The sequence below is a fragment of the Clytia hemisphaerica genome, unplaced genomic scaffold (assembly GCF_902728285.1).
Source record: "Clytia hemisphaerica strain Z4C2 unplaced genomic scaffold, Clytia hemisphaerica genome assembly, whole genome shotgun sequence".
NCBI lineage: Eukaryota > Metazoa > Cnidaria > Hydrozoa > Leptothecata > Clytiidae > Clytia > Clytia hemisphaerica.
Window position 1 is genome coordinate 159,246 of NW_027104370.1, and position 27,659 is coordinate 186,904.

General features: G+C 33.2%; 3 protein-coding genes across 3 annotated transcripts in view; all 3 read left to right on the top strand.

The window, feature by feature from the left end:
* Positions 1-2,423: 2,423 nt before the first annotated feature.
* Positions 2,424-6,856, top strand: LOC136818471 (uncharacterized). The gene is made up of 4 exons (XM_067074805.1): positions 2,424-2,446; positions 2,557-2,925; positions 3,266-3,650; positions 3,914-6,856. The coding sequence occupies exons 1-4, from the start codon at positions 2,424-2,426 to the stop codon at positions 6,854-6,856; spliced, it is 3,720 nt and encodes a 1,239-aa protein (XP_066930906.1).
* A 1,072-nt stretch (positions 6,857-7,928) lies between these two features.
* LOC136818472 (dnaJ homolog subfamily B member 12-like) lies at positions 7,929-23,040 on the top strand. Its single transcript, XM_067074806.1, has 11 exons — positions 7,929-8,143; positions 8,269-8,537; positions 15,108-15,276; positions 16,935-17,080; positions 17,329-17,454; positions 18,124-18,177; positions 18,587-18,678; positions 19,213-19,328; positions 20,594-20,648; positions 21,103-21,211; positions 21,790-23,040. The coding sequence occupies exons 1-11, from the start codon at positions 7,929-7,931 to the stop codon at positions 21,909-21,911; spliced, it is 1,473 nt and encodes a 490-aa protein (XP_066930907.1). The 3' UTR covers positions 21,912-23,040.
* Positions 23,041-23,191: 151 nt separating this feature from the next.
* LOC136818430 (calcium-activated potassium channel subunit alpha-1-like) overlaps positions 23,192-27,659 on the top strand; it is a 37,063-nt gene continuing 32,595 nt past the window's right edge. The window contains exon 1 of the mRNA XM_067074769.1: positions 23,192-24,066. The gene's annotated coding sequence lies outside the window, so the exon portion shown is untranslated. The remainder of the gene's footprint in view (positions 24,067-27,659) is intronic.

A 27,659-nucleotide genomic window follows, 5' to 3' on the forward strand; every position in this document is an offset into this window, starting at 1 on the left:
TTCTTGCTTTCCTTCCTGCAACCGATAAGAAACAAAACGCGCAAAAAAGGTGTCACAGATGCACCAAACGCAAAATCCGTAAGAATACACGTTACTATTGCCCAGACTGCAATGTTCCGTTATGCTTTGAGCCATGCTTCAAAATTTATCATACAAAAAGAGACTACACTAAAGGATACAGAAGTCTCATCAAATAATAGTTTTGATTGAGCCATAAAAACTGATTATTATTAATATTTCCCGCTTTATGGGGGAAATGTTTTTAAAATCGGCTTTTTAGGGAGGTTCGATGTAAACTTTTGAAAGCGGTCGCGCGATCTGAAAGCGTGTGATAATAGAATGAATAAGTGTCAGTAGCTAGTCTTTCCAAAGCTTTGGCGTATGCTATTTTATTACTATTGAGGTAAAAACAATATTAAGAAAGGATATGGAAAACTGTGGAAGTTTTGAGCAATGTTCGTTTACATGAAATATGTGGTACGAAAAATGTTAGTGTTTTTATTAGAAATCAGCAACGTAGTTATTTGGCACATATTATTCGCATGAATGTTCACAGAAATGTGAAAAAGCTCACGTTCAATGATGATATATATACAAGGAGAGGGCGTCCCGTTAAGTCGTTGGTTGATTTAATTATTGAAAATGAAAATGTCACTCTTGATAGATTTTGCAATCTTGCGTTGCAAAGAAAACGTTAATGGAAATGTGATGGATTAATATTATTTAATATTATTTATGAGAGACTGGGTTACCCAGGTTTTTATTCTATTTATTTGACGAGAGTTCGGTGTGAAGATGTTTCGGTTCACCGAGACGGATTCACACCCTATTCGACCTAGGAATAGGGAATAGTAAAATCTTATATATATTATCTCCCTAGTATTCTTGAAATGAGAGACACATTTTAATTGTCAAACTAATTACCCAGTAAGCTTTGCGTTCACGTTTGGTTTTTATGCTCTGTGTTGCTCTAGATTGAAAGAGTTGGTTGAAAGTGTCGTCCAGAGTCCAGTTTCCCCTTCAGATAACTTTTATAGTGAATCTGAGGTTTGTGTATGCAATATTTTATCATATTTTTAGTTTTTTTCTTTTCTACGTGCCAGACTGAGCAGGTGTGTAATAGAGCATTTACTCCAAGAGTGAGTAATAATTGCTTGATCACCGATATAAAAGTTCAGTGCAAAAATATACTTGCAGATACTGGCATAAATAGACCATTGTATATCAATGAATTGCCTGCACAAATTATGATTGAAAACTGTCGTTTTGATATTACTATTGTCAGACAAACCGATGGGTACATAGATACGTTATCAGATGGTAGTAGAGTACATGTTGATGCTTTTCTTGATGAAAATTTGTTTTTTAAAGAAAACGTCACTGGAAGTTATACTATTTATTGAAGGTTATTGTATTGCAATTCTGAAAGACAACCAGAATAAATGTTATTTGTTTGATTCTCACAGTCGTAATTCTGAAGGAAATATAGTTGACAGTGAAATTGGCAAATCTATTTTATTGAAATTGTCATCTGTTAAAGATATTCCTGAATATATTTTTGCTATGTATGGTTTGCATGCTTATCAACTTGCATACATCCATGTGAAAGTGATGGGAAACAAAACTGAATTGACGAAGTTTTTGAATAACTTTAGGAGAACAAAACTATATTCTGAGCATCTTGAAAGCAATAAGAGTAAAGAAATAAATGATAAAACAAAAGAAATCCGCAAACGACACTACTCAAAACATTCTGATGTGATTAAGAAAAAGATGAAAATATATAGACAAGAAAATTCAGAATTTATTAAAGAAAACATGAAAAAATATAGAGAAGAAAATTCTGAATCAATTAACAAAAGCAAGAAAGAATATTATCAGAGTAATAAAACTGCAATAAAAGAAAAGTCAGCCAAAATTAAAATTGATTCTAATAATCGAAATCAAAGAATAATAAGATTTAAAGACAGAATTAAGGAAGGACCATTCTACATTTGTGTTTGCTGTCACAGATGTCTTTACAAAAGATCAGTATTATGCTTTAGGGAAGAGAAATATAGAAAAGATGGTTTTGATGTGGACTTTGAGCTTGTTTGTAGCTTTGATAACTTATTTTATATTTGTAAAACCTGTGATAAAAAACTCTTAAAGAAGGAAATCCCATGTCAAAGTGTAAAAAATAAACTTGAATTGTATGATCTTCCAAATCATTTACAGAATATCAATAAAATTGAACGTGCGGTGATATCACAGCGAATTTTATTTTCAAAAATTAAAATTATGCCTAAAGGTCAATTTCCTAAAATTAAAGGTATTGTTTGTAATATACCAATTGAAAACAGAAGAAGTTTGTAATGTTTTGCCAAGAACCCTTGATAATAGTAATGTTATCTTTATGAAATTAAAGCGAAAATTATGTTATAATGGCCATGTTATGGCAGAATCGGTAAGACCAGAGATAGTATTTTCAATCCTAAATCATCTCAAAAATGTTAATCCGTTATATTCTCATATAAATGTACAAGACATAGTTTCTGATAATGCTTTTGATATAAGGTTTATTGATGACAGAGATGTAGACTTTACTATCAATAATGAATCAGCAGATTCTTCTACAACTGTGATCCTTAAATTTATTGATGACAAAGATGTTTCACAGATAATAAACTATGGAGAACATGATGAGTTTGAAAATGAGGATCCAATGGATGATCATCGGTTAAATTGTGTTGAAACTACACTGATATCTAAATGTCCCCATGTTATTGCAGATGACGAAAATATTGTAGTCGCTCCAGGAGAAGGAAAGGCACCTTTGAATATTTTGAAAGACCCTAATGCTGAAGTCTTGGCTTTCCCTGATTTATTCCCAACAGGAAAGTTTGGCTATACTGCAACTAGAGATGTAAAACTTACTCATACAAAGTATTTCAATCAGCGCTTGTTAAATTATACACAGAAATTTGCCTCTGATACAGATTACATATTTTTTGGCAACTTTGTTTCCCAGCAAACAAACTTGAAAAACCAAATGAATGTTGCAATGCGCAAAGTGTCAGGTAGGAATATCAACGCTGGCATGTTGAGTGACAATTTCAAAGAAACTGTAAAAAAATTTTATCGTTAACCAGCAAGCTCATAACTTCATGAACACTGTCAAAGGTTCTTCAGCTTACTGGAAAAATATGCTTTCTGACGTTTTAGCTATGGTGAAACAGCTAGGAATTCCATCATTTTTTATGACTTTATCTTGTGCTGATTTAAGATGGCTGGAATTGCCATTCATCATATCTCGGCTCAAAGGTAAAGAATTATCAGATGAGGAAATAAGTGCATTGTCTTATTTTGAAAGATGTGAGCTACTCAATAGCAATCCAGTACTTTTAGCAAGACACTTCAATTACCGTGTTGAGGTTTTCTACAAAGAAATAGTACTTAATGGTCCACTTGGTAAAGTTAAATATCATGTCATTAGAATTGAATTTCAATTTAGAGGATCACCGCATGCACATTGTTTAATATGGGTTGAAAATATGCCTACCCTAAGTTTAGAAACCATTGATGAGTATACTGAATTTTTAGATTCTATCATTTCTGCAAACATACCTACTGAACCTTCAAGGCTGAAAGAGCTTGTTGAGAAATATCAGGTACATAGCCACTCTAAAACTTGCACTAAATACAATAATAAAGAATGTCGTTTTGGATTTGGATTTGGAAGTTTTTCACGCATAGAACGATTATTGCAAAACCAATCCCATCAGATAATCCCAATAAGAATCAAATTTTAGCAAAGCAAAAGGAAGTTTTATCAAAAGTGAAGCAATATATTGACAAGTGTTTGAATCCTAAAAAGAGGAATTTTTTATACCCTGAAAAGCCAAACTTTGAAGAAATTCCAAACATTGACCAGGTCCTAGAATCTTTGGGTATTTCCCTTGCTGATTATGAAGATGCTTTATCAGTTTCAAGAGATGATGACTTTCAAGTTCATTTAAAAAGGGGTACAAATTCATGCTTTGTAAACAATTATTTTGAAGAAGGTCTTCTTGCTTGGGAAGCAAATATTGACTTGCAACCAGTATTAAATCATTATAAAGCTGTACAATACATGTGTTCTTATTTTTCCAAAAGTGAAACCTCTAGTTCAGAAGCCATGAAAGAGGCATTAGCAGAATGCAAAGAACTTGATAAAGACAAGTATGAAACTATGAAAAAAGTAGCTCAAGCATATAGTGACAATAGAGAATGTTCTGTTCAAGAAGCAGTCTATCAACTAATGCCTGAGTTGTGGCTACGTAAGGGTTATCCTCAAGTTACCTTTGTCAATACTAACTTGCCTGAAGACCGCTTTCATATGTTTAAATCAGAAGAGGAATTGGCTGAACTTCCTGAAGACAGTGAAAATGTTTTCAAAAAAAATATCTTTGATATTTATATTGATCGACCAAACCAAAATTTTAAAAATGGCAGATTTGAAGTAATCAATGACCTGTGTTATGCACAATTTTGTAGTAATAATGAACAAAATAAAAAAATTGATTATGAAGAATTGATAAATGACAATCAACCTGATGTACTAAATGACTCAGTTGTTGAAGAAAATCATGAAGAAAATACACTCCCAAAAAGAATTCCCTTAATGTCCTCAAAAGAATGTATGAGATGCAGGAAAGTGAGAAAGGTTCTTAGAACGTATACACCAAATCGTCATTTGTATCCAGAAAAGTATGCACACCATCTCTTAATGCTATTTTACCCTTTTCGGAAAGAAGAAGAAGACCTTAAGTTGAACAATTCTTATATGTCCAAGCTAGCTGATCCTGATGTTTTACAGATTGTTAATAGGAACAAAGAGATATTTGAACCAAATTCTGAACTAGTTGAAGTAGCCTTGCAAAACTACAGAAATGACTTACATACAAACCAAAATTCTTTTGCCCAACAGGAAAATGATGAAGTTTTGGATCTTTTAAATGATCAATTAATTAACAGCAATGAAGCTGAGGGTGAACCTCTGAACGAAGAGGAAGAACTTCTAGACAATTTACCCCCTGCCACTGTTCATCAAACAGCTATTTCTGATGAAGAACTAAACTCAAGCATAGAATCATTGAATGAAAAGCAACGAAAAATATTTGATGTGGTTTATACATGGGCGAAAAGTTTTGTCCAAAATAGAAACTTGGAAAAGCCTGAGCTATTGCAACCATTACATATTTTTTTAACAGCAGCCGGTGGATGTGGAAAAAGCTATTTGGTGAAATGTCTTTATAATACTCTGAATAAACTTCTTTCTCGAAAAGGTGATACATCAAAAGCTAAGATAATGCTGTTGGCACCAACTGGTGTTGCTGCAATTAACATTGATGGTACAACTATTCATACCGGTCTTGGCATTCCTTGTAAAAATTTTATACCGCTTAGTGACAAACAGAGAACCAATCTTAGACTCAAACTTCAAGAAGTCAGTGTCATTTTTATAGATGAGATATCAATGGTTAGTCCTAAGCTTTTATTACAAATTCATCAACGCCTTTGTGAAATATTTGGTGTATCTGACCGCATACCATTTGCTAATAAGACTATTATTGTCAGCGGAGATTTGTATCAATTGCCACCTGTAAGAGCAAAGCAAGTGTTTTCCCTTGATGGATTTATAATAAGTTTGCTAAAGCTTTGGCGTAACTTTCAATTTGCAGAACTTGATAAAGTCATGCGTCAACAGGGTGACAACACATTTATTGATTTATTAAATAACGTAAGAATTGGAAGATTAACAGAGGATGAAGAAAAAATCCTGCAGTCAAGATTTGTTTCACCAGAGAATCCAGATTATCCTTGGGATGCTCTTCACTTGTTTGCTGAGAATAGTCTTGTAAAAATTCACAATGAAAGAATGCTCAACACTTTGTCTACTCCTTTAGTCAATATTTTTGCACTAGAAGAATATCCTCATGGACTTGCTCCAAGTAAAATTAGAGAAATCAGGGATAAAAATTATACTGATACAGGTGGTCTTGTATATAATCTTGGAATTAAAGTTGGTGCACGAATCATGTTAACTGCGAATATGGACATAAGCGATAGACTTGTAAATGGTCAGCTTGGTACTGTGAAACACCTGACTATTTTAAATGGAAAGTGTGAAAAAATCTACATCCTTTTTGATGATGTTAAAGCTGGTAATGTAAAGAAAGATAGTGACAATTTTGCACGTCGCCATGGATATGTTCCAGTTGAAAGAACTGAAACCAAGTTTGGAGTTTCTAATAAAAAATCAACTCTTATGATAACATGGACACAATTTCCTATTGTTCCATCCTATGCATGTACAGTTCATAAAGTACAAGGCTTGACTCTTGAAAAAATCGTTGTCAGTTTTCAGTTGAATAAACAAACTTATTTTAATCCAGGTCAAATCTATGTGGCTTTGAGCCGCGTGACTTCTTTAAATGGATTGTATCTTACTGGCAACTATACATCTTCTGCTATTAAAGCAAATGCTAGTGCAGAAAAAGAATATCAAAGACTAAGATCTGCAGAAAACTTACTGGAACCCTTACTTTCAATTGTTCCTACCAACTCTAACTTGGTTCTGACTTTATTAAATATCAGATCCCTGAGGATAAAGTCAGCCTCAATCAGACACTACAAAGAACTTATTGATTCTGATGTTATATTCTTTACTGAAACACAGATTTCCTATGACTCAAGTGTTGATGAAATTGAATACAACATAAGACCTTTCCAAATAGTCTTCAATAATGATGAAGACAAGTTCAAAAGCTTAGCTGTTGGTTACAAAGAATCTGTCTCGATTTCAGAAATTCATTTACANAAACTGAGGTTTTAATAAAACAATAGGGTATATGTACTGCAAAACCCACACTAAATTTCTGACCTAAATAATTATTTTTTGGGCTGCCTTTATCAAGAAAATTGTTTGATGGTGCGAGGAGTCCCATGAAAAGAGTTCTTCCTGATATTTTTCAATGATATATGTTAGATTGTTTTTATATCATTGCTTTTTAAAATTTTCACTTTTTTGGAATACGTACCTCAAAACCCACATTTATATTATTGACAATATCTTTAAGTCCACTTGGTCAATCAAGGTAAAAATTTGCACCTGTACATCTAGGTAAGTTTGTTGTAGAACTATTCATATATTGATAAATTAGTCTCAATAGAATTACCTATTACACCACAGAACCCACAATAGATGTACCTCAAAACCCACAGGGAGTTTTGCAAATTAATTCTCCCCTCATTATATTTCTACCTGAAACTTTTTGACAATTGATTTTGTATTTCTCTATAGGTATTTTGTATGTAAAAATTAAGGCTTACATGTTTTTCTAATTGTGTTGAAATTATTTTTGAAACTGCATTGACTATTGTTAGCACTCAAGAAAGTTACAAAACATCCGTACATAGTTATTTATTGCAAATGATAGAAACTTTTTTGCATTGTCTGGATAGGGAATCAAACTGATTTAGGCATTAATTGAAGCAAATGAAACTATTATTTACTATGAAAAGAAGACTTTGCAAAGCATTTGAGGTTGTTGAAATTACAGTGCAATTACAGTTAAATCTCCACCATGAATATCGAAAAGCTTTTTTGATCCTGTAAAACATAAATCGTGATGACTACCTTGGGAGAGATATGGTCTAAATGGGCAGATAAAGATACATTAGTTTCATGTGCCAAGGGGGTTGGAATAACATCAAGTGGATTGAGCGTAAACTTCATGCAGCAAGATAAATTTGACAGAGCAGTAGCATGTATACAAGAAGAAATCCCTCCATCAACATCTACATCGACTCCAGACTCACTCATCATGTCTCCTTCTGACAAAAGAAAAGCTTCTCGTGATTATTAGAAGGCTAAATTTGACCAGGCTCAGTCCCTAATAAGGGAGATGGCAGAAAGAAGCATCCAACTGGAGGAAATTCCTGGCCTTCTGACAATAAAAAAGGTTAAGCCAAATGAAGAAAAGAAAGCAACCACAACTACAAGGGTGACTCAGGTACACAACTCAATGAGGGCTAAAGATGTACATGTAGCAACCAAGGTCAAAGAAATCAGGCATGAGAAACTGAAGAAGAAAACTGAAAAAGAAGAAGCAAAGAAGAAGTGAGAGGAGATCAGAGAAACATTCATCAAATGCAAAAACTTAATGTATCTGTTTACAACAAAAATGCTTGGCTTTGGGATTAAAGCAGTTCCCAGTATGTCTATGTTCTTCGTTCAGTTTGCAGCAAAGCAAGCTATAAAGTTAATGGAATCAAACCACTGATGATATTACCAACCAAACAACATTCAATCTCTAAACGATTGTTTGAGGAGGATTCGTCATCAGATGAGGAAGGTGAGGAATTTGAATCTGAAGGATGCGAAATGTCCGAAGATGAAACTGATGATGAAAGCAACATCCAAAAACTCAAGAATTGCTGGAAAGACCTGGCACCGCCAACAAAAGAGACTGGTAGATGGTATGCTGCCATCTACACCACCAAGAAAACAAAAAGTTTGTTGTATATTGGTCGTTTGTTGAAGAGATTCTTAAAAGATGAAGATGGCGCTGTTGACTCAATTCAGTTACACTGTCTAAAGCCTAAAGTTAGGAGTGGCACTGTTCTTGAAAACACCCCAGACCATCTTCCAGATATAAGCATTTTCCCAGTTTATGACATCATAGCTGGGCCATTAAAGGTCATTCCCATTCGAGGAAAAAAAATTAAAATTCCAGATTATGATTTAATTGAAAATATGTTTAACAAAGTATCAGGACTAAACCGTCTAGCTTTAGTAAATATGATGTAATATCCATACTTTTTTAAGCTTTTGAGTTATATAATATGCTAAACATTATTGTTGTATTTTTGCATAGTTTTTCTTGAAAATGTTTCACAAAATAGTATTCCAGAAGTATGTTTGAGAAATAGATAAATATTTTTGTCCAAAATTGGAGGAGCCCCCCTGTGGGTACTGATTCGCATTACAGGCAAAAATTGGAAAAAATGGCATTTTCTGACCTTTTCAGGCCTGTAAATATGTCAAAACTATTGCAAATCTTAATCTTTTCATTTGCTGTACTAACTTTTATGAAGAAACAACAAAATAATCATATTGGATTGAAAATTTTGCCCATTGGAGCCCTAAACGAGCCGTTTTAAGCCAATTTTGGGTAGCAAAATGCTTTTTAAGGCAATTTTGCAAGTTCATAAACTTTAAACTGATTGATTCACACGCCTGAAATTTTCAGAGATCTTTTTTCAAAAATTCATAATGGCGTCTTTAAAAATCGCTTTTTAGCAACAAAAAAAATCATATTTATCAAAAAAATAGCATTTTTTGAGGCAAGCTTCTACAAACTGAGTTTAAATGCTGACTGAAATTTTTTTTGCAGTGATAGTATTCCGGAGATACTCCAGGGAAATCAAAACCATTTGGGTCTGGGATGCGTCTATGTCCGCCATTATGGAAATGAAATCCCTACTAAATGCAATTTTCCAGGCAAAAACACAAATTTGGACTGAAAAAATCTCTAAAATGACAATAGACTTGGGCCCAAATTTTCTTGCAGTGATAGTCTTCTGGAAATACTCCAGGGAACTCAAAATCATTTGGGTTTAGGATTTGGGTATATCCGCCATTATGGAATTGAAATCTGTTCTAAAACTGGCTAAATTACAACATTTCGAGTAATAGCCCAATTTTTGACTAAAAACCTCTCTAAAATGGCAATAGTTTTTGACTCAAAATCTTTTTGCAGTGATAGTGTTCTGTAAATACTCTAGGGGTAAAAACTATTCAGGTATAAGATGCTTCTGGGACCGCAATTTTTGAATTCATGATATGCACCACTGGAGAGTCTTCTGAGAACTTTTAAAATTTTCCACCCAATACGTCACTCAAACAATAGAAAAAGTGACGTATTGGGTGGAACAAAAACAGAAAATTTGCATAATTTCGTGAAGTCATTGCAGTGGTGCATATCATGAATTGAAGCCAGTTTTAAAATGTATATAATGTTTCAAGCAAAAATTCAATCTTTTTTTGACAGAACAAGTCTTGAGAATGGAAATGTGCTATAAAGAATTGCTTAGTGAAATAGGATTTTTATTATAATTTATTTCAACTAATTTCTAAATTAAAGGATTGTGAATTCATATTCTTTGTTTAATATATGAAAAATAAACCAGCTGCGCTGGAAGGTCAGCCTAAATTGCTTGATATGATTAGAAAGATATGTTGTTAAAAATTGATATGATTTACTAAGACGAGAGTAAAAAAATCATCAAATTTACGTTTGTACACAATATGGATTAACGAAAATATGCCATGTTACAATCTGTATGACAGAATAATTATTCGTCTCTTAATTAGGATAGATATTTAGATATATAGATGAACAGCAACAAAAGACTACATCAACAACAGATTCAAGAAAATAAAAATCCTTGCAAGGAAGTTAAATGCAAGTACTTATCAAAAATCACAAAAAATTTATACACTTAATATTTTTTACTAAGCTTAGACTTAAAATTATATTCAAGCTCAAGCTGGACAAAAAATCAAAAAAGTTTCAAAAACAAAGATGCTGTAAATCAGTAAAAGTTAAAATGGTGTCATTCTTATTCATCTTAACTGCAGAAAAATAGTTTAGCTTAAAACTACATGTTTTTCAAAATTCAAAATAAGGTTTACACTGACATCTAAAATTTATTCAAATTTAAAGTTTTATGATTAGCATACCCGGTGTCGTCCCAGAAAGACTGTAATTATTGTACTGTATTTTCCCTAACCTGAGCCTAAATATATATGCTTAAACGTGCAATATTTATCTATTAAAAAATATTTAATCCATTTATATACATTTATTATTTATTATTATTAGTCCAGAATGTATAAATGTCCGCCATCAAATCACAGTGGAAAAATGCAAGTCTAGAAAAACATAATTTTTGTCAATAATTTGATGAAGAATACTTCAGCCCTTTCTGAAATTTACACAGGAGCTGCACTTTAAATAATACTTGATTAATTTCCATTACGCTTGATCCTAATTATCTCCAAGTCAAAAAGAACAAATGCAAGTGTCTGCTTTCAAATCGCAGTGAAAACTTAAGTCTAGAAAAAATAATTTTTTGCGTCAATATAATTTGATGAAGAACTTCGGTCTTTCTCGATTCACATAGGAGCGGTACTTTAATATACTTGATCAATTTCCATTTACGCTTTATAATAATTATCTCCAAGTCGGTCCAAAAAATTAAACGTAACTACCAGTGAAAAACGCAAGTCTAGAAAAAAATCATATTTGCGTCAATATAATTTGATGAAGAACTTCGGTCTTTCTCGATTCACATAGGAGCGGGTACTTTTAATATACTTGATCAATTTCCCATTTACGCTTTATAATAATTATCTCCAAGTCGGTCCAAAAAAAAAACAAAGTATATAACTGCCATTAAAAAACGCAAGTCTAGAAAAAATCATTTTTGCGTCAATATAATTTGATAAAGAACTTCGTTCCTTCTCAAATTTACATAGGAGCTGTACTTTAATATACTTGAACAATTTCCATTTACGCTTTATCAATATTATCTCCAATTGTCCAGAAGAACAAGCATATGAAATGTCTATAAATGTATCAAATAAAAAAAACACTCAAGTTCGAGAAAACATTATTTTTGTGAATAATCAGATAATTAAGCTGTGAACTGTAATATATATACACTCCATCAAATTCCAGCAATTGTTGGTGGTTATTCTATATTCAAGTCCAAAATGAAAAAATATGTTTTCATGCTACAAAATAATGAGGTCTAGCAGGTAAAAGAATAACTCACAATTCAGGAAAAAACTTGAGCAAATAAGTTAAAATCTTCATACTTTAAAGAAAAGAACATCCTAATAATCTAACTCCAGTGTTGTATCTTCCTTAGTTATAAGTTTAAAAGCCACTTCAACAAAATATAATGATTGTATATAAAATAAAAGCTGGCAAGAGATAAACAACGAACGAACGAAAAAGCACCGCTTTGGCAGCCATATTGAATTGTTTTTAACACATATCGGGAAACCAAACTTAGCCCGATTGGATGAATTGAAAGCGTATCCCAACCGGAACACTGCCCTAAAAAAGCTTGAGAGTAAATACACAGATCGGGAGACCAAACTTAACCCGATCGGATAAAAACTTTAGAAATCGGAATAAAAAAACCAAACTCTTAAGCGGCGGCTGGAAAAAAGGGATTTGAAGGGTCATCGGGGCTGACCAAATATTTAGTCAATTAATTATGATGTATCGGATGGAAATATTTAACATTTTAACAGAAATTTCATTTCCATAATGGTGGATGTAAACAAATCCCATACTGAAATGATTTTGTTTTCCAACCCCCCCCCCCCCGTTTATTTGGAACCTAAGAGTAATCATTTATCTTGTCTGATCCTGTGATGAGGAGTAAATACCCATTTATTCATTTGATATAATTTTTATTAAGTTACTTCAGCTGATTGTTAGATTTTGAGATGGTTTGGAATTCTAGAGCATACTTTATCGAAATTTTCTAACAGCAATGTTATTGTACAAGTATTTTATCTATTTTATCATTTTATTATTTTATTTATTTATTTATTTATTAAAAAGAAACATTCATTGAAATTACATAGTTAAACTCAAACCCTATAACTTGAATCTCCTTAACCCAGATGATTTTTGATCCCTTCAGAACAAAATGTTAGTTTAAAAAAATGATAACTTTCCGAAAGCCTTTAAGATTTTAGGAATGACAAAAGCAACAGAAATATTATGAATTTGTTTAAAAAATATATATTTCAGCCTGATTCCAATCTTATTTTATTTTTTCTAACAATAATTGAAATCAATTTCGACTATCTTGACTATAACCCGAATCAAAAGCTTAGCAATTTTGTACATTGGCAAAGCACGTGTTACACTGTTAAGCTTTTCGTCTTTCAACTTTTTCAAAATTTTAAGCTCTTTAAGTATTGTTTATTCAGGCAACCTTCCAGCGCAGCTGGTTTTTTTTTTTACTTAGCAATCAGAGAAGAAAAAATATTTCGTCTATAAGTGATCCCAACCTTCCTATTATTTTAATCTCTAAAGAACATGCATAGCCTTCAAATGAATGACCTGGCTGGTCATTAAAATACAAAGTTAAATCAAAACAAAAATGGTAGAGTAGAGCTGCGAGCAGAACTGTGTAGTTCGTTTGTTTTTTAATTTTGCTGCTTTGATTGGTCAGTCATTTGATGGCTATGCAAGTTTCCCTCCACTGATGCAAGTTACCTGACTTCACGTTACGTACCAGAAGATCATTTTTGCCTGTGAAAATTTAGGCTATTCTCACCTATATCCCTAATGTTAGTTTAAAAAAATGATAACTTTCTGAAAGCCTTTAAGATTTTAAGAATGACAAAAGCAACAGAAATATTATGAATTTGTTTAAAAAAATATATATTTCAGCCTGATTCCAATCTTATTTTATTTTTTCTAACAATAATTGAAATCAATTTCGACCATCTTGACTATAACCCGAATCAAAAGCTTAGCGATTTTGTACATTCGCAAAGCACGTGTTACACTGTTATTGCGCAGAATGCCTCACAATAGGTTAAATTTTCATAAAAAAACACTACATCTTGAATTTTCTGGCTTTGCCCCAAAAATGACTGTTGACGCCCTACCCTACCTAAGACAAGAGAACCTTAATTTTACTTGGCCGATGGGAAAGATTAAATTTGACAATTTGCCCTTAAGTAGGAAATATTTCGGAAAAGAAAACAATAATATTAAAAACAAAATGTAAAGACTAAAACAAAAGACCACTTGTAGCAAGACACAAAAATACCATAAGAGGATTATTTTTAGCATGAACTTTATTTGGCAATTTTTGCCAAATTTCTAAATGCTCGGAAAATATGACGAAAAATCTGAACTCAAAAAATATATCCCATATTGTACTCTGTACAGTGCAATAACTATTACTTATTCCTCTGTGACCACTAAGCAAAGAAAAACTATTTTGACCTTTTTATCAATTTCAGCTGATAAAAAAGGTGTCAGAATTAGATGAGGGATGTCGACATTAGACTAAGTTTCTCTACCCTGATTAAAAGTCAACTCAAAGAATGAATTCAATTTTTCAAACATCTTTACAAGAAATTCTGACTAGCATGTGATTTTTTTTGGTTACAGATACATTAAAATACTAATAGTCACATTTTATTTACAATAACAATAACACAATCCAGCTAAAATTCCAAATGCTATAATGAAAATATGCTTTTATTTATGTATTGCCTGTAATGAAAGACTAAAGAACAACTTACTTTATTTAAATAAAAAAGATTGTTTGAAATTCTTGATAATTGTGTGGGTGTTTCTGATTGATAGGAAAAAATATTTAAACATGACTTAAAAATATATCAAGAATCAATACTTTTTTCATCATACCATAAGGGAACAAATGTTCGTGGGAAGAAATTTTTTGGGCAAATTTTCTGTTTACAATGGCCTTTTTTGCCCTAAAATACCAATTTTAGAGGTGATTTTCAAAATCTTTACAATTTAATTTTGTGGATTTGTAAATAAACTGCTAAATTAAATTTTGCAAAAATTTGTTCCGCAAAAATTTGTTCCCTTATTAAGGTATAGATAGGGCCAATGGAATAAATATAATCTTAAGTTTACACGACACTTTCTTCTCACAGACCCACTGGGAACCATTCCCATTGGAAAGATTGGCCAAAATATTGTCCCCAGTTAAAATTATAATCTAATTTTTTTTCCCACTGAAAAAAATCAGATAAGCAAATCCTCACTGCAAAATGTTGTGCTTTTCCATCTCCACTGAACTTTCTGGCAAGAAAACAATGGAACTCATATCCCAAGCCATAAAAAACATGGGAATATCAATCCGTTTTGAGTTTTATTCCGTTATTTTTACCCCCACTAGCTGATAAAATCCCACCGGGTCTGTGAGAAGGGGGTGTTACATGACAGCACCATGAAGGGTGAAGTTAAGGGTGTACATACATTCAAATCTTTTTGTTTTTATTTCAGAGCTTCTAGGGAAGATAAATTCTGATCAAGCCAGCCCCAATGGTTCTGCTGGTTCCCACGATCATGTGAGAAGGCGGAGGCGGACAAATAGTGGACGAAAAGAAGAAGAAGCAAAAGCAGAAACCAAAGAAAAGAATTACACACCTGAACAAGTAGAAGATGTTGAAAAGTATGCCAACAAATGAGTTTCTCACCTTGCTTGCCTTCCTTTCTTATTTTGTTAATGATATATAGTTTTGATATAGTTTGCCTTTTCCGTCAGCGGATGCAGACCTGATTTAGCAGGTTGAAGACCTGAATTAACGTTCAAAGACCTGAATTAAAGGCCAGAGACCTGAATTAACGGCCAAAGGCCTGAATTAACGGCCAAAGACCTGGTTTAACGGCCGAAGACCTGATTTAGCAAGTCACTGGCCAAAGACCTGATAGATAAGTTAGGGTCAGTTAAAGTAGCTAGAACCACTCGGCGAGGCATCAGTTGCGATGGTCCAGTGGTTAGTGCAGTGGTATCGAAGACGAAAGATGTGTTTGAGAGTTTGAGTTATTGGTATTATAGGATCCAGCCCCCCCTCGGAGATTTGGGGTACCTAAAAAAAAAAGTGTTAAAAAAGCCAGGTACCTGGAAGTATTCTTAAATTTAGGGAGTACCTGATATGTTTGGGGTACCTGCATTTTCATTAGTGGGGGCGGGGGCTGTTGTTTTTGTATGAAGTCATCACCCTTGAATTCCTTGAAACCCTTGAAACAGTCAATATTATTTTGGGGACGCTTGAAATGCAAGATTTATACCCTTGAAACCCTTGAAATGCCAAATTTTGTGGCCATTTTCAGCCATTTTAACTTTCAGAAATACAAAATTTTTCCCATTGCGTGGGATACAAACATCGCAGTGACTTAAAAATGAGAAAACATACTTTTGGAACCCCTGAGACTCAAGGGGATATTCAACGCTCATTCTTAGGGGGTTTACCTTTTAAACCCGTTAAGTGCCACTGGAATTATATGAGATTGGCAGGTCTGGGTGATAGAATGGGTGGTTGTAAAATTATCAATTATCAGCCAATTTAAGGGCCCTCCTTTACACAAAAATTGAATATTTATAAACCTTTCTCCTTTTGTCGACTGATTTCCTTGAAATCTTTGAAAACTAGCAAAGATCAACTAAAAACCCTAGAAACCCTTGAAAGTTTGTGGTTTATAAAAATCTCTTGAAACCCTAGAAAATCATAGTCAAAAATGACACCCTTGAATTTGTTGAAAAGGAAGTGATGGCTGCCATGGAAGTATTTTCCCAGGAATGACAAAATAGCAAAAAATCCCTTTTTGTATTTTTAACAATAAAAAAATTAAAAATGGGGTAACTCAAAGTTGGGGGGTTACTTTTGAATTCTAAAAATTTTGGGGGTACCAAAATGATTAGGGGTACCTAAATTTTTTGGGGGTACCTGAACCCTGGAGGACCCTATGGCATTTTCATTCTTTTTAGTTTAAAATATTTAAACTTAATTTGTTTTCAATACTAATTCCTATTGAAACATCATATAAAAATCTTGATTGAATTTATAAAAAAGGTTTAAAAAATAACAAATTTCCACAATTCATTATCTCCAGGTCTTCCGCCGATAAAAAAGGTATTCGACCGCTGCATCAAGTCTTCAGTTTCTAATTCAGGTCTTCGACTGCTAATTCAGGTCTGCATCCGTTGACGGAAAAAAAATCTGCGCCACGGATACAAAATGTTGTTTTTTAACAATTTTTGATAATCTTTCAAGAGGTAAATCCTTCTAACGTTCCTAAAGTCATGATACCACTATTTCTTTTTTTTAGAATAAAAAAATGTAAAGATTTTTACGAAGTACTTAGTGTTTCGAAATCACCATCAGAGGCAGACCTGAAGAAATCGTACAGAAAATTAGCATTAAAATTTCATCCTGATAAAAATCAAGCACCTGGAGCTGCGGAGGCATTTAAAAGTATTATTTTTTTTCAAGGCAAATGTTTGCAATATCCATGGTTTATTGTTTAGTTAAAATGTTAAGGATTATATGAACTTTTTAAGGATAATGATGAAATTTTAGTCATTATGTTGACTATGTGTTATTTTTTGATAATTGATAATAAAAAAATCGACAGATTTTTATGATATTTTTTATACTTATGGAAAGTGAAATTTTTGTCTCCTGTCGGTATTTTAGATTGAATTAAATTTAATTTTTCAAAGGAATTGCTGCAGCATTTGAAACACTAGGAGATCCAGAGAAAAAGCGAAAGTATGATACTTATGGAGAAAATGCTGGACCAACCACTCGACGCACTCGTAGAAACTATCACGAGGAAGAATTTGAAGGTAACTCAACTATTTCTCCTTCTTTCAAAGGCCGGTCTCCACTTTCGCGCGAAATTGGCGACAGTTTTTTCATAACCTTTTTTGCCTGAAGAAAAGATTACGTCATAAAAAAGTTTCGCGCGAAAAAAAAATAAAGTTGAAGGAAGTTACTTTTTTTATCCGTTACGTCAATTTCAACCAATTGAGCAGAATGGAATCGCTTCATTTTTCAACCGACCAATAACCTTACGAAAACGTAAAAAGGTTTTCGCTCGTGTCGCGCGAAAGTGGAGACTGACCTTAACTTTTCATTGTTTATCTATGAAAGTCTTTAAAAACAGCCTGAATCATCCGAGGCGTGCGATAGCACGTGCACGCCTCCACGCAACCAGAATTTTTTATTTGTGCGATCAGCCTTACCACACGCCATAAATTTCTTGTAAAAATGGTGGTTAGCATTGTCTTATCACATGTCTAGAATCTCAGATTTAGGTGATTGACCTCACACATGGAGTTTTCAAATGACAAAACCTGTAAAAGTATAATTATAGAACTAAAACCTGAATAATATCTTTATTCGTAAGGTTTTTCATCACAGCTGAAGGCCGGTGAGATTGTTGACCAGTTGAAGCTAGTGTTTATGTATATCATTTCTATCCTCATCACCACAACCTTCTTCTTCTGTTTTAGATATTTCACCGGAAGATATTTTCAATATGTTTTTCGGCGGAGGGTTTCCCGATGGTAAGATAAACAAAGTTTTTGTCAACAACTTGCTTTTTTTTGTAATACCAGGAAATTGTTTATCCTACGAATGTATAATGAATGAAAAAATAGTTTTTCACCACAATTTCCATATTCAAAATTAGATCAGTCCTGTCAGTAACAAGTAAATTTGCTTGATTTGTATATTATTTACTTAAACCATACTATACAAGCTGAAACATGTTGGAAATTTGCTTTTAATGGTTTCTTGTCCGGAGCATCTTTCCAATACATGGAAAAAGACGCGCAAGCGATCTAAATATCGTTTTAAGAAAAATGTCTTCTGTTTAATTTTGATTTGGCTACACATCATTACAATGCTTTTTATGTTTCACTTTCCAATATATTGTAATATATTGTATTTTACTTTTTGATCACATCCCGTTAGGCCGAGTTCATGTTCGAAGAGGACGTAGAGGTCAACAAACATATTTTCGTCAAAACACACATTCTCATAACAACAACCATCATCAAAACGAAGTAAGCATTGAAAATAAGTAATGTCTTTGAAAACCTAAATAAATCAAAAGATCTGCGAAATGATTAAAAGTTTTGTGTCCGCTGTAAAATATAATTTTGTCCCGGATTTATTTTTTGCAAAAAAACTAATCCAGACATTGGTTAAAATTAATAAAAACTTTTTGTTTTGTTAGCGATAGAGGGCGAAAATCAGCGATGAAAAATGAAAATGTTTTGTCCTACATTGTTTGTTATTTTCTATCCCAAAAAAGAACAATAAACTTTTAATTCCTCACATGTCTAAATTCTTCGTACAGGTATTGGCGCTGGAAATTATTTTTTTTCTGCAGACACCTAGTCATAACACACAGTCATACCAGTCTCTTTCTATCATTTAGTGATAGTGGTTTGAGTCTGGCACAATGTTTCAAAATTCTGTAGAGTTAGGAGGAATTTCTGTGATATTTTATCTTAAGAGGGTGAATCTCTTTCTGGCGGGTGCTTGCCACTATGTTTTACAAAAGTAATTCATCCAATTTCTGTTTTTTTCTTCAGAACGTATCTTCACTGTATCCTTTGGTGCAGATTCTACCTGTTCTTCTTATCATCCTCTTCTCGATGCTCAGTAGTTTCCTTATTCCCGAACCAATATTCAGCTTTCAACCTACATCGTAAGTATATTACAATACACATTTTCGACTGTACCTGTCTATTCAGGGGAGGGGGGGTCGGTAGTAAAATATCAGACATATATGAGTAATAAAAGGATTTTTACGAATTTTTACATACCACCACCCAGACTTTTGGAAGAGGTATTTTACTACCCTGGTAGTAAAAGTTTTTGGGACAATTTGTCATAAAGACCACCTATTTTTTGGTTGCTTTTCGGACTGATTTTACAAAAAAAGCTAAACAATGATTATTTCTGTGACACATTTTTCACTTTGTGCAAAAATAAATGTTTTTCCCTTAAAATTTAAGTCTTTTCTATATTGACAAAATATCTCGAGAATTTTTTGTTTGCAGCAAACAACTTTCCAACAGAAGATTTTTTCAAGTTATTAAAATTTTCAGATTTTTTCAGAAAAGTCATCCAAAAAATTAAAAGAATTACAAAAATAGCTAAAATTTGCTAATTTTACCAGTTTTAACTACCCAGGTAGTAAAACTTTTTCAACATTTAACACATAAATACCACCCATTTTAGTATTTAACTACCCTGGGTAGTAAATCTTTTTTCGATTTTTCGTCACACCACCACCGTAGTAAACGTCATTATGTGTGAGATTTTACTACCGACCCCCCCCCTGGTCTATTGCTACCCTAAAACCGCCCCAGTCTTTTTTTTTGCGCTTAAAGGAAATAGAAAAAAGTGTAAAAAAAGATTGGATCGAGTTTAGGGTGTGAAATTAAATAATAAAGTGGCACACGTCTGACTTGTGCGACTACGGTCGAAAAGTTGTATTCAGCAGTATTCAGAACTTTGTGAAATATTATGCTATAAGTATACTGAATGATAGTAAGAAGCAATTCAATAGGTAAAAGTGTGCTATTGAGATTTATTAACCTTGAGATGATGTAATATTGAGTTGAATATACATCACCCAGTGTTAATAAATCCAACAACCAACTTTTACCTATTTATTTAATACCTGCCTATTATAATAAAATATAGAATTAAGGTCGAAACATTAAACTAGTAAAAATAAACAATGAAATAAATACATTTTCTGGTCATAGGAAAGTGTTTGCTCTCTCTATTTGAATTAGTTGCTTCCCCATTTAACTTTCATTAACCCAGAAGTGTGTGGTACCTTGAATACTGAAGCCTGATCTCAACTGAATCAAGATAAGAAGATCAGTAGAAAATAAGACTTTGTTAACCACATGTGCCAATTTAATTTTTATTTCCAAAGTAACATTTTTCTCTTCACAGACAATATCGATATCCAATGACAACATTCAAACTTGGTATAAAATACTATGTTAAGGTGAGTATATTATTAATAACAATAGATTGTTTAACAGTTCTGACATTAGTCGTAGTATAAGTAGATGGTTTTGAATCGAACTCCAGATTTCAAGATCTTGAAGAGAGAAAAAATTACATAGTTTCTACCCCCCCTACATTCAGGGGGGTCTTGGGTTTTGATGAACCAAAAGCAAAGGGGTGTTAAAAGTATGACTTTCCTAAGGGGGGTTGCCAGTTAAGGGGGAATCTTCCTTGAATTATGCGAAATTTCAATTTTTTTCTTTTCCAATAAAGTTAAAGGGGGTGTGAAATTTTAAATTAATTTCCTAAAGGGGGGTTAGCACTTAAGGTGGGGGTTCTCTTACCTATGGGGGGGGGTCTTGACCCCTCTAGAAGCTATGGTTGATTCGACCTTACAGCTTATCACAACAATACCATAACAACTAAAATTTACAAAAATTATTTTGTTTCAGGACCGGCATGTACGGCAAAAACATGAAGATTACAATTCTATAGAACTTAAAATCGAACGTGAATTTATAGAAACACTTCAAGTTAGATGTTATCGTGAAAGACAATACAGTAAGCTTTCATGTTCTTTCGTTTCGTAAATCCTCAAAGTTCTTCTTTTCGCACGGAATAACCATGCGGTTTTGAGCCGTGACCTTTCAATTTTGAAACTCAAAGCCCCGCAGCAAGTCAGGGCGGGATGGGTGGAGCAAGGAGTCAACTAAGGCGGAGGGAAAAATTGCCGACTTTCATCACGTGACCAGTCATTTTTCTCATAAGCAATTCTGCATAATTTATCAAAATTACAAGAACATGCACTAATATGTACTAAAAAGTCCATTTTCCATCTCAGACGAAAAACATTGCTTTCACCACTAGTCTATTGTCCACATTTTTTCATTTTCCTATGAATTTTTCAACTTTTTTGATGAAAAAGGCCAAATTTGTAAACTCGAAAGCAAAAATTGGTTCCCGCGAAAATAAGTTCCTTTAAGGTATCACTAATTCTAACTGATTGGTTGTACAGGATTTCCAGATCTGGAAATATATACATTTTCATAGCCTAGGAAATGAAATTTTTTTCCCTGTGATGAAAGATATATCATTTGATCTGTTTACTAATTCTTCTTTCATTTTTCTTCTTATTACAGAGGCAGAATTACGGCAGCAAGGCCACATGTGGGGAAGTCGTGAACTACTTGAAAAGGCGGATAATTATCATCCTGAGTCATGTGACAAGCTGAAAGAATTACAAGGTCGTGTTCATGATTAAAAGAGAAGAGAAAAGTGGCGGGTAGATGATTCTCTTTATCAATTAAATTGAGATGTGAATTACCAAGTTATTGTCCTTCATTTTGGATTGGAAGATTGAAAGTCTCTAAATTTTCCCAAAGGAAATATGGATGTAATGGTTTTTCATTACCGCCAACCAGAGTATCAATCGATATGTCTTCAAGATAGAAAAAAGAATGTTGTTGTTTTTTACAAGTTAATTAAGGTCACAGTTACATGAAAATGGGCACTTGTAACTAAGAAATTTAAGTAGTTCCAAAATGGTTTGAATGACAATGACTAAATTTATGATGCTGCCTTGACAGTTACAATTGGAAAAGTTTGGAAATTGTTTTTCCTGGATATTTAGACCATGTTCACGTGTTACTGTTCCGTTTCGTTCCGATATGGTTTTCGTTATGGATCGAGTGTGTTCATATTGGTTTCGGAACGTTTCGGTGTAAGAAAACGGAGCAGTCCCATTCTGATAAAAAAAGTGGTGCGAAACCGTTTCGATCTGTTTTGCTTTGTAACGTCTTGTTTTTGACATTTCAAATTTTGACTTTCACACTTGTTTTGGAACCGTTTCGGAACGGAACGGAACGGAACGGAACCGTAACGTCTGAACATTGAAGACGAGAAGAAAATCTGGAAATTTTCATTACTGGCTTGTTTTAAATTATCAAAATTTATATATATAATGCTGAATTAACGTTTATTTTTGATCTTTTTTTTTTTTTTGTGTTTAGAAAGTGATTTTGTTTATATGATTTTCTTTTAGTTTTGTGCGTATATTGTATTATAATGAATTTTTTTTTAATACAACATACAAATCGAATTTGATATTATTCAGAATTCCAAAAATTAGAGATACTATTATTAAAAATTGATAAATGATCAATATTAGTCGAAAAAGATAGAAGATAGAAATTAGAAATTAGATTCGAGACCTGTTCAAAACTATTGAATTTTTCAGCAATTAATAAATTTACGGTTGAATATTTTCCATCAAATGCAATTTTATAGTATATGTATTTGTATTTTGAGTATTTTTTGTCTGGATATAGAATAAGTATGAAATCCTTTAAGATAATAATTTTATGGAAGAAAAAGTAATTTTATTTATTAGACACTCATATCGATTCAAAGAAATGAAATTCCGTATTTTCTCGGATTTATCAAATCGTGCTCTTAATGCTTCTGCAGAAGATTATGGATATGCTTAAAGAATTTAATATTAACTTAATTAAACCATCGATTGTTTTCTTCGCTTTTAGATATTCTTGAAAATCACAAACTAATAGAATCGATGAAATGGTAATACTGAATAATAAAAGAAGTTTATTTAACAGAATTTGTTTCTGGTGCATATTTGGCAGTATGGATCTCAAGAATAGAACAGTGGAAAAAAGACTTAATATAATCTGAAGAACCTAAAGATATGAAAATGAAAAGAGTTACAAAAAGTGAAGATGCTTTGATGTTTGGAGATGCATTTATGGAACGACCATCCAGCTCCTTTCCACCCTGATTTATAATGCTATATTTGCTCTACACGCTATCGAGCCAGCTCTTAAATGATGTTCAACAACAATATAAATAATGATATATTGGTTGATAAATCTATATTGATAGCACCTGAATGGAGCGTATCTTTCAATAAAAGTGAAATTCAAAGACTGGACAATTCGTGTCAATCCATCAATGGAGATGCGCGTGTTTTGGTACTTATCGTGGAAGAATAAACATTGAACGGATGATTGTTAGTTCTAATCAACGCAAAAGCCTGGATAATATCCTTGATGGGTAAAATATGGGTAAATGGGTAAAATATTGGAATAATATGGAAATTTAAAATATATCAATATACAGCGAACGGAGCTTTTGCTTTTAATATAAATACCTTGATGCTTACAATTATTGATGATGGCTGGGATGCACAAGTTGGAAAGTTGAAAAGTCAAAATGTTAGTTTGTTGTATAAATTCATCAACACGAAAGAAAATTAATACACAAAAGTTGTCAGCTGGAACTGCATTCTGGTATAAATACATCAACACAAAATCATCATAACTTGAAAATGTTGAAAACCACGTGACATGAGAAATGTTCAAAATGTTTTGGATCAAGCAACAAATATCATCAACAGATGTGAAGTAAGTCATTTCATCTTCGACTCCATTACGATTTTCTTTTTATATATAACAAGACGCCTTAGCGGCGTGAAGGCCCAGCGATTGTCTTCTTATTCCATGTTGTTTACGCTTATGGGAATAACGCTTGTAATTTTTTTATCTGCCTGTGTTTAATTTATAAACTAATAATTGTGAGGTACATTTTGTCTGAATCTGATATTGGACGCTTTTTGTACTATTTTTCCTGTTACAACTACCATATATATAAGCAGTGTAGACCTAACTCTTCATACAAAAATTACGGGAAACGCATATTTGGACTTTGTACCCTATGCTGCACTCAAGCACTTGGGCCAAAATCCCGCAAAGGCGGGACAAAAATCAGTTTTTTGAAGTTTGCAAAAAAACGCCACATAGAAGATCTTTCAAATTCAGTATGTGAATAGAGCAGTAAAAAATACAACTTTTCTATTTTTCCTTTTTTTTGCAAAAGTTCTATTCTAGGAATGAAAATAAAGGGATAATGATAATTGAATACTATCCATTGATGATCCGCGGCATTATCGTAAAGCTAGAATCGCTTGTTGGAATGTTTATAAGGCTCTTGACAGAATATTGTTTGTTTTATTGTCAATGATGACAGTGCCGTTATAAATTTTGTTAGATCTGACAAATTGATGTTTGTAAGTGCACTTTATAGTTTTGATTCCCATTGAAGAATCATATTCTGGTTTTCATGTTATTAGATGCTGTTTTAGAGCTTTAGAGCTACACTGATAAGTAGTAAGTCTGCGACCGCAGTCGGAGGCGACCCGAAGGCTCCTCTCTTTCGATAGCTATCTACCCGAAGGTAGGGGAGGGCGCCACTCTTTCTCCCTGGATTTCTCCACTTACCCTTGATCCTTCTCTTAGTTGCTGAGCATCAAGCAGAGAGGCATCAGCAAGTACCATTTTGGGAATCTTTGGTATGACCCGGCTGGGGGTTGAACCCACAACCTTGCGAACCGTAGCCGGATGCTCTACCACTGTACTACGGTCGACCATATATATAGAGGTTTAAAATTTGAACTAATGATAAAGGCACTTATAAAAGGGATTCAATTATTTCGCTATTTTGGTATACACAGGGGAAAAACTACTAAAATAATGTTTTTCCTTTGAAGAGATAATTATTTGGATGAGGGTGTTTGGAGTTTAAATCTCATAGTAGATCTTTATAACAAGGGAACTCATAGAACTGACAATCCAAAAAAATAATACTACATATATACAGCTGCATAAACGACGCTTAAAAAAATCATAAAAATTGAATTATAGTTTACAAAACGCACCATAATAAACAATCCTTTAATTTTTCATTAAATATTAATCATATTGTTTTATTTGTTGAAAATAGCCAACATTTATTAGACGATGACAGTTATAAATGCTCTGTTCCTACCCCCTAAACATATTATTTTCTTTGTATATATTTTGTTTATTTTTTATGTCCTATATTCCGCTTCTTTTTAAAACTGTACATATTATATACCTAACTACTTTGGGTGATAAAAGAGATATATATATAGTCTAGAAGTATAAAACCTTCAACTACTTAAAATGGAAACAATAAAGACAAAAACCCACAAAACAAAAAGACAATACAAATACAACAAAAATCTAGAATGAACATTCACAGAAAATCAATCAGGTTGGAGTAGAAAAGGAAAATATGATGACATAGAAATCCGTCAATGTAAAACTAGTGATCTAAAATGACTTTAAGGAAGAAAGTAACTCAATATGAGTTAAGGTGGAAAGAAGTAACTCAATATGAGTCAAAAAATATTTCAAGAAAACACATTATCTGTTCCTCAGTTTTCGACCTACACAGGATTTCGGCCATTTGTGAAAATATCCTCCTATATGATGGAAATAGGGTTGTGTAGGTAGGCCAAGCAGTGTTAATTAGACACCACCACAGATAAAAGATAGTAAAAAGATGTGTTTATTGAAAGTATAAAACGCGCGCAATAATATAAAATAAACTAAAACGTAACACGGAACCAGCCGAAGAAACTAAAATTACAATGAGAAAGGAAGTATACTTTCTACTAGACAAAGTTGCCACACCTTTGACACGTTTCTGCCACAACGTTGTAGAAAGCATACACTACTAACCCGATCACCATTCCTCACGGACATCTCCATTCCTCACTATTCCTCTTCTATTCCTCACCATTCCTCAGCGTTCCTCGAACGTTCCTCAGGAATGGATATTTCAAAACTTTGTTTTTAGCATTCCTCATCTATTCCTCGAACGTTCCTGAGGAATGGACATTTTATGACGTTATTCTTAAGCGTTCATCACTCGTTCCTCGAATGTTCCTCAGGAACGGACATTTATGACGTTAATTTTAGGCGTTCCTCACTCATTCCTCAAACATTCCTCAGGAATGGAGATATTTCTTCTTCACTTTATCGTTCCTCATCTTTTCCTCGAACGTGCCTGAAGAATGGGCTTTCATGACGTTATTTAAAAGTGTTCCTCGTTTGTTCCTCAGGAAAATATATTTTCGGAGCATTTAATACATTTTCATGGATAAGATATTCAATATCAAAAACTTTTATGTCGTTTAAAATTTCAGGCTCTGCCTCCAGAGAAAGAGAGAGGGCTAAAGAAATACTTTTGTCCTTTAGAACACATTAGTAACGGAAGCTAAATTAACCCATATTCGTGCGTCCGTTTGTTACCAACTTTTCTCAAGATTGGCTCATTCAAAGTTTCTGATTTTGGCACAAAGGTGCATGACTAACAAACCCTCGAATGTGACAGAGCCCGATTGGATCATTAGTTCTTTCACTTTTTTGCATGAAAGTAGGGTATTATCGTAGGTAAAAGATGGCTGAAGCAGATTTTTGCAAAAAAGATTTTTCAGCTCAAAAAACGCATCTTTATCTATAAGAACCGCTATTAATAAGCATACATCAATGTTCTTAGCCAAATTACTCAATTTTTTTATGAGATAGATGTTTCACAGCCCCGGTGGAACTTTTTCCTCAATGGGAATAGGAATTTTATTGTTCCAAGGTGGAACAAAAATCCAGTGGGGATGGTTTTGGAGTGCAATTCTTAAACATTGAATCTCGAATGGGGATGAAAATCCAGGGTATTTTCCCACCAGGGAAGAATTTTTGCAAAATTTTCCAGTAGTGATGAGGTCTCAGAGGGTCTGTGGCACAGGATCTTATTTGTGTTTGAGCATGAAGTTTTGGTTTCTAAACTCGTTTTTTCGGCTGCAAATACAATGATTTTTTTTGACGTTTCAAAAAATCTTTCACGTGTCTAATTATAATTATAATTTGAATAATTGCAAAAGAATTAACCAAAAATTGTATTGGGCATAATATAATACGTCAAAGTGATGAACACTTTACATGAATGTCCATTCCTGAGGAACGTTCGAGGAATAGATGACTCTCTATGAGGAACAATAAAGTGAAAAAGAAATATCTCCATTCCTGAGGAACGTTCGAGGAACGAGTGAGGAACGCTTAAAAATAACGTCATGAAACTCCATTTCTGAGGAACGTTCGAGGAACGTTCGAGGAACGAGTGAGGAACGTTTAAAAAT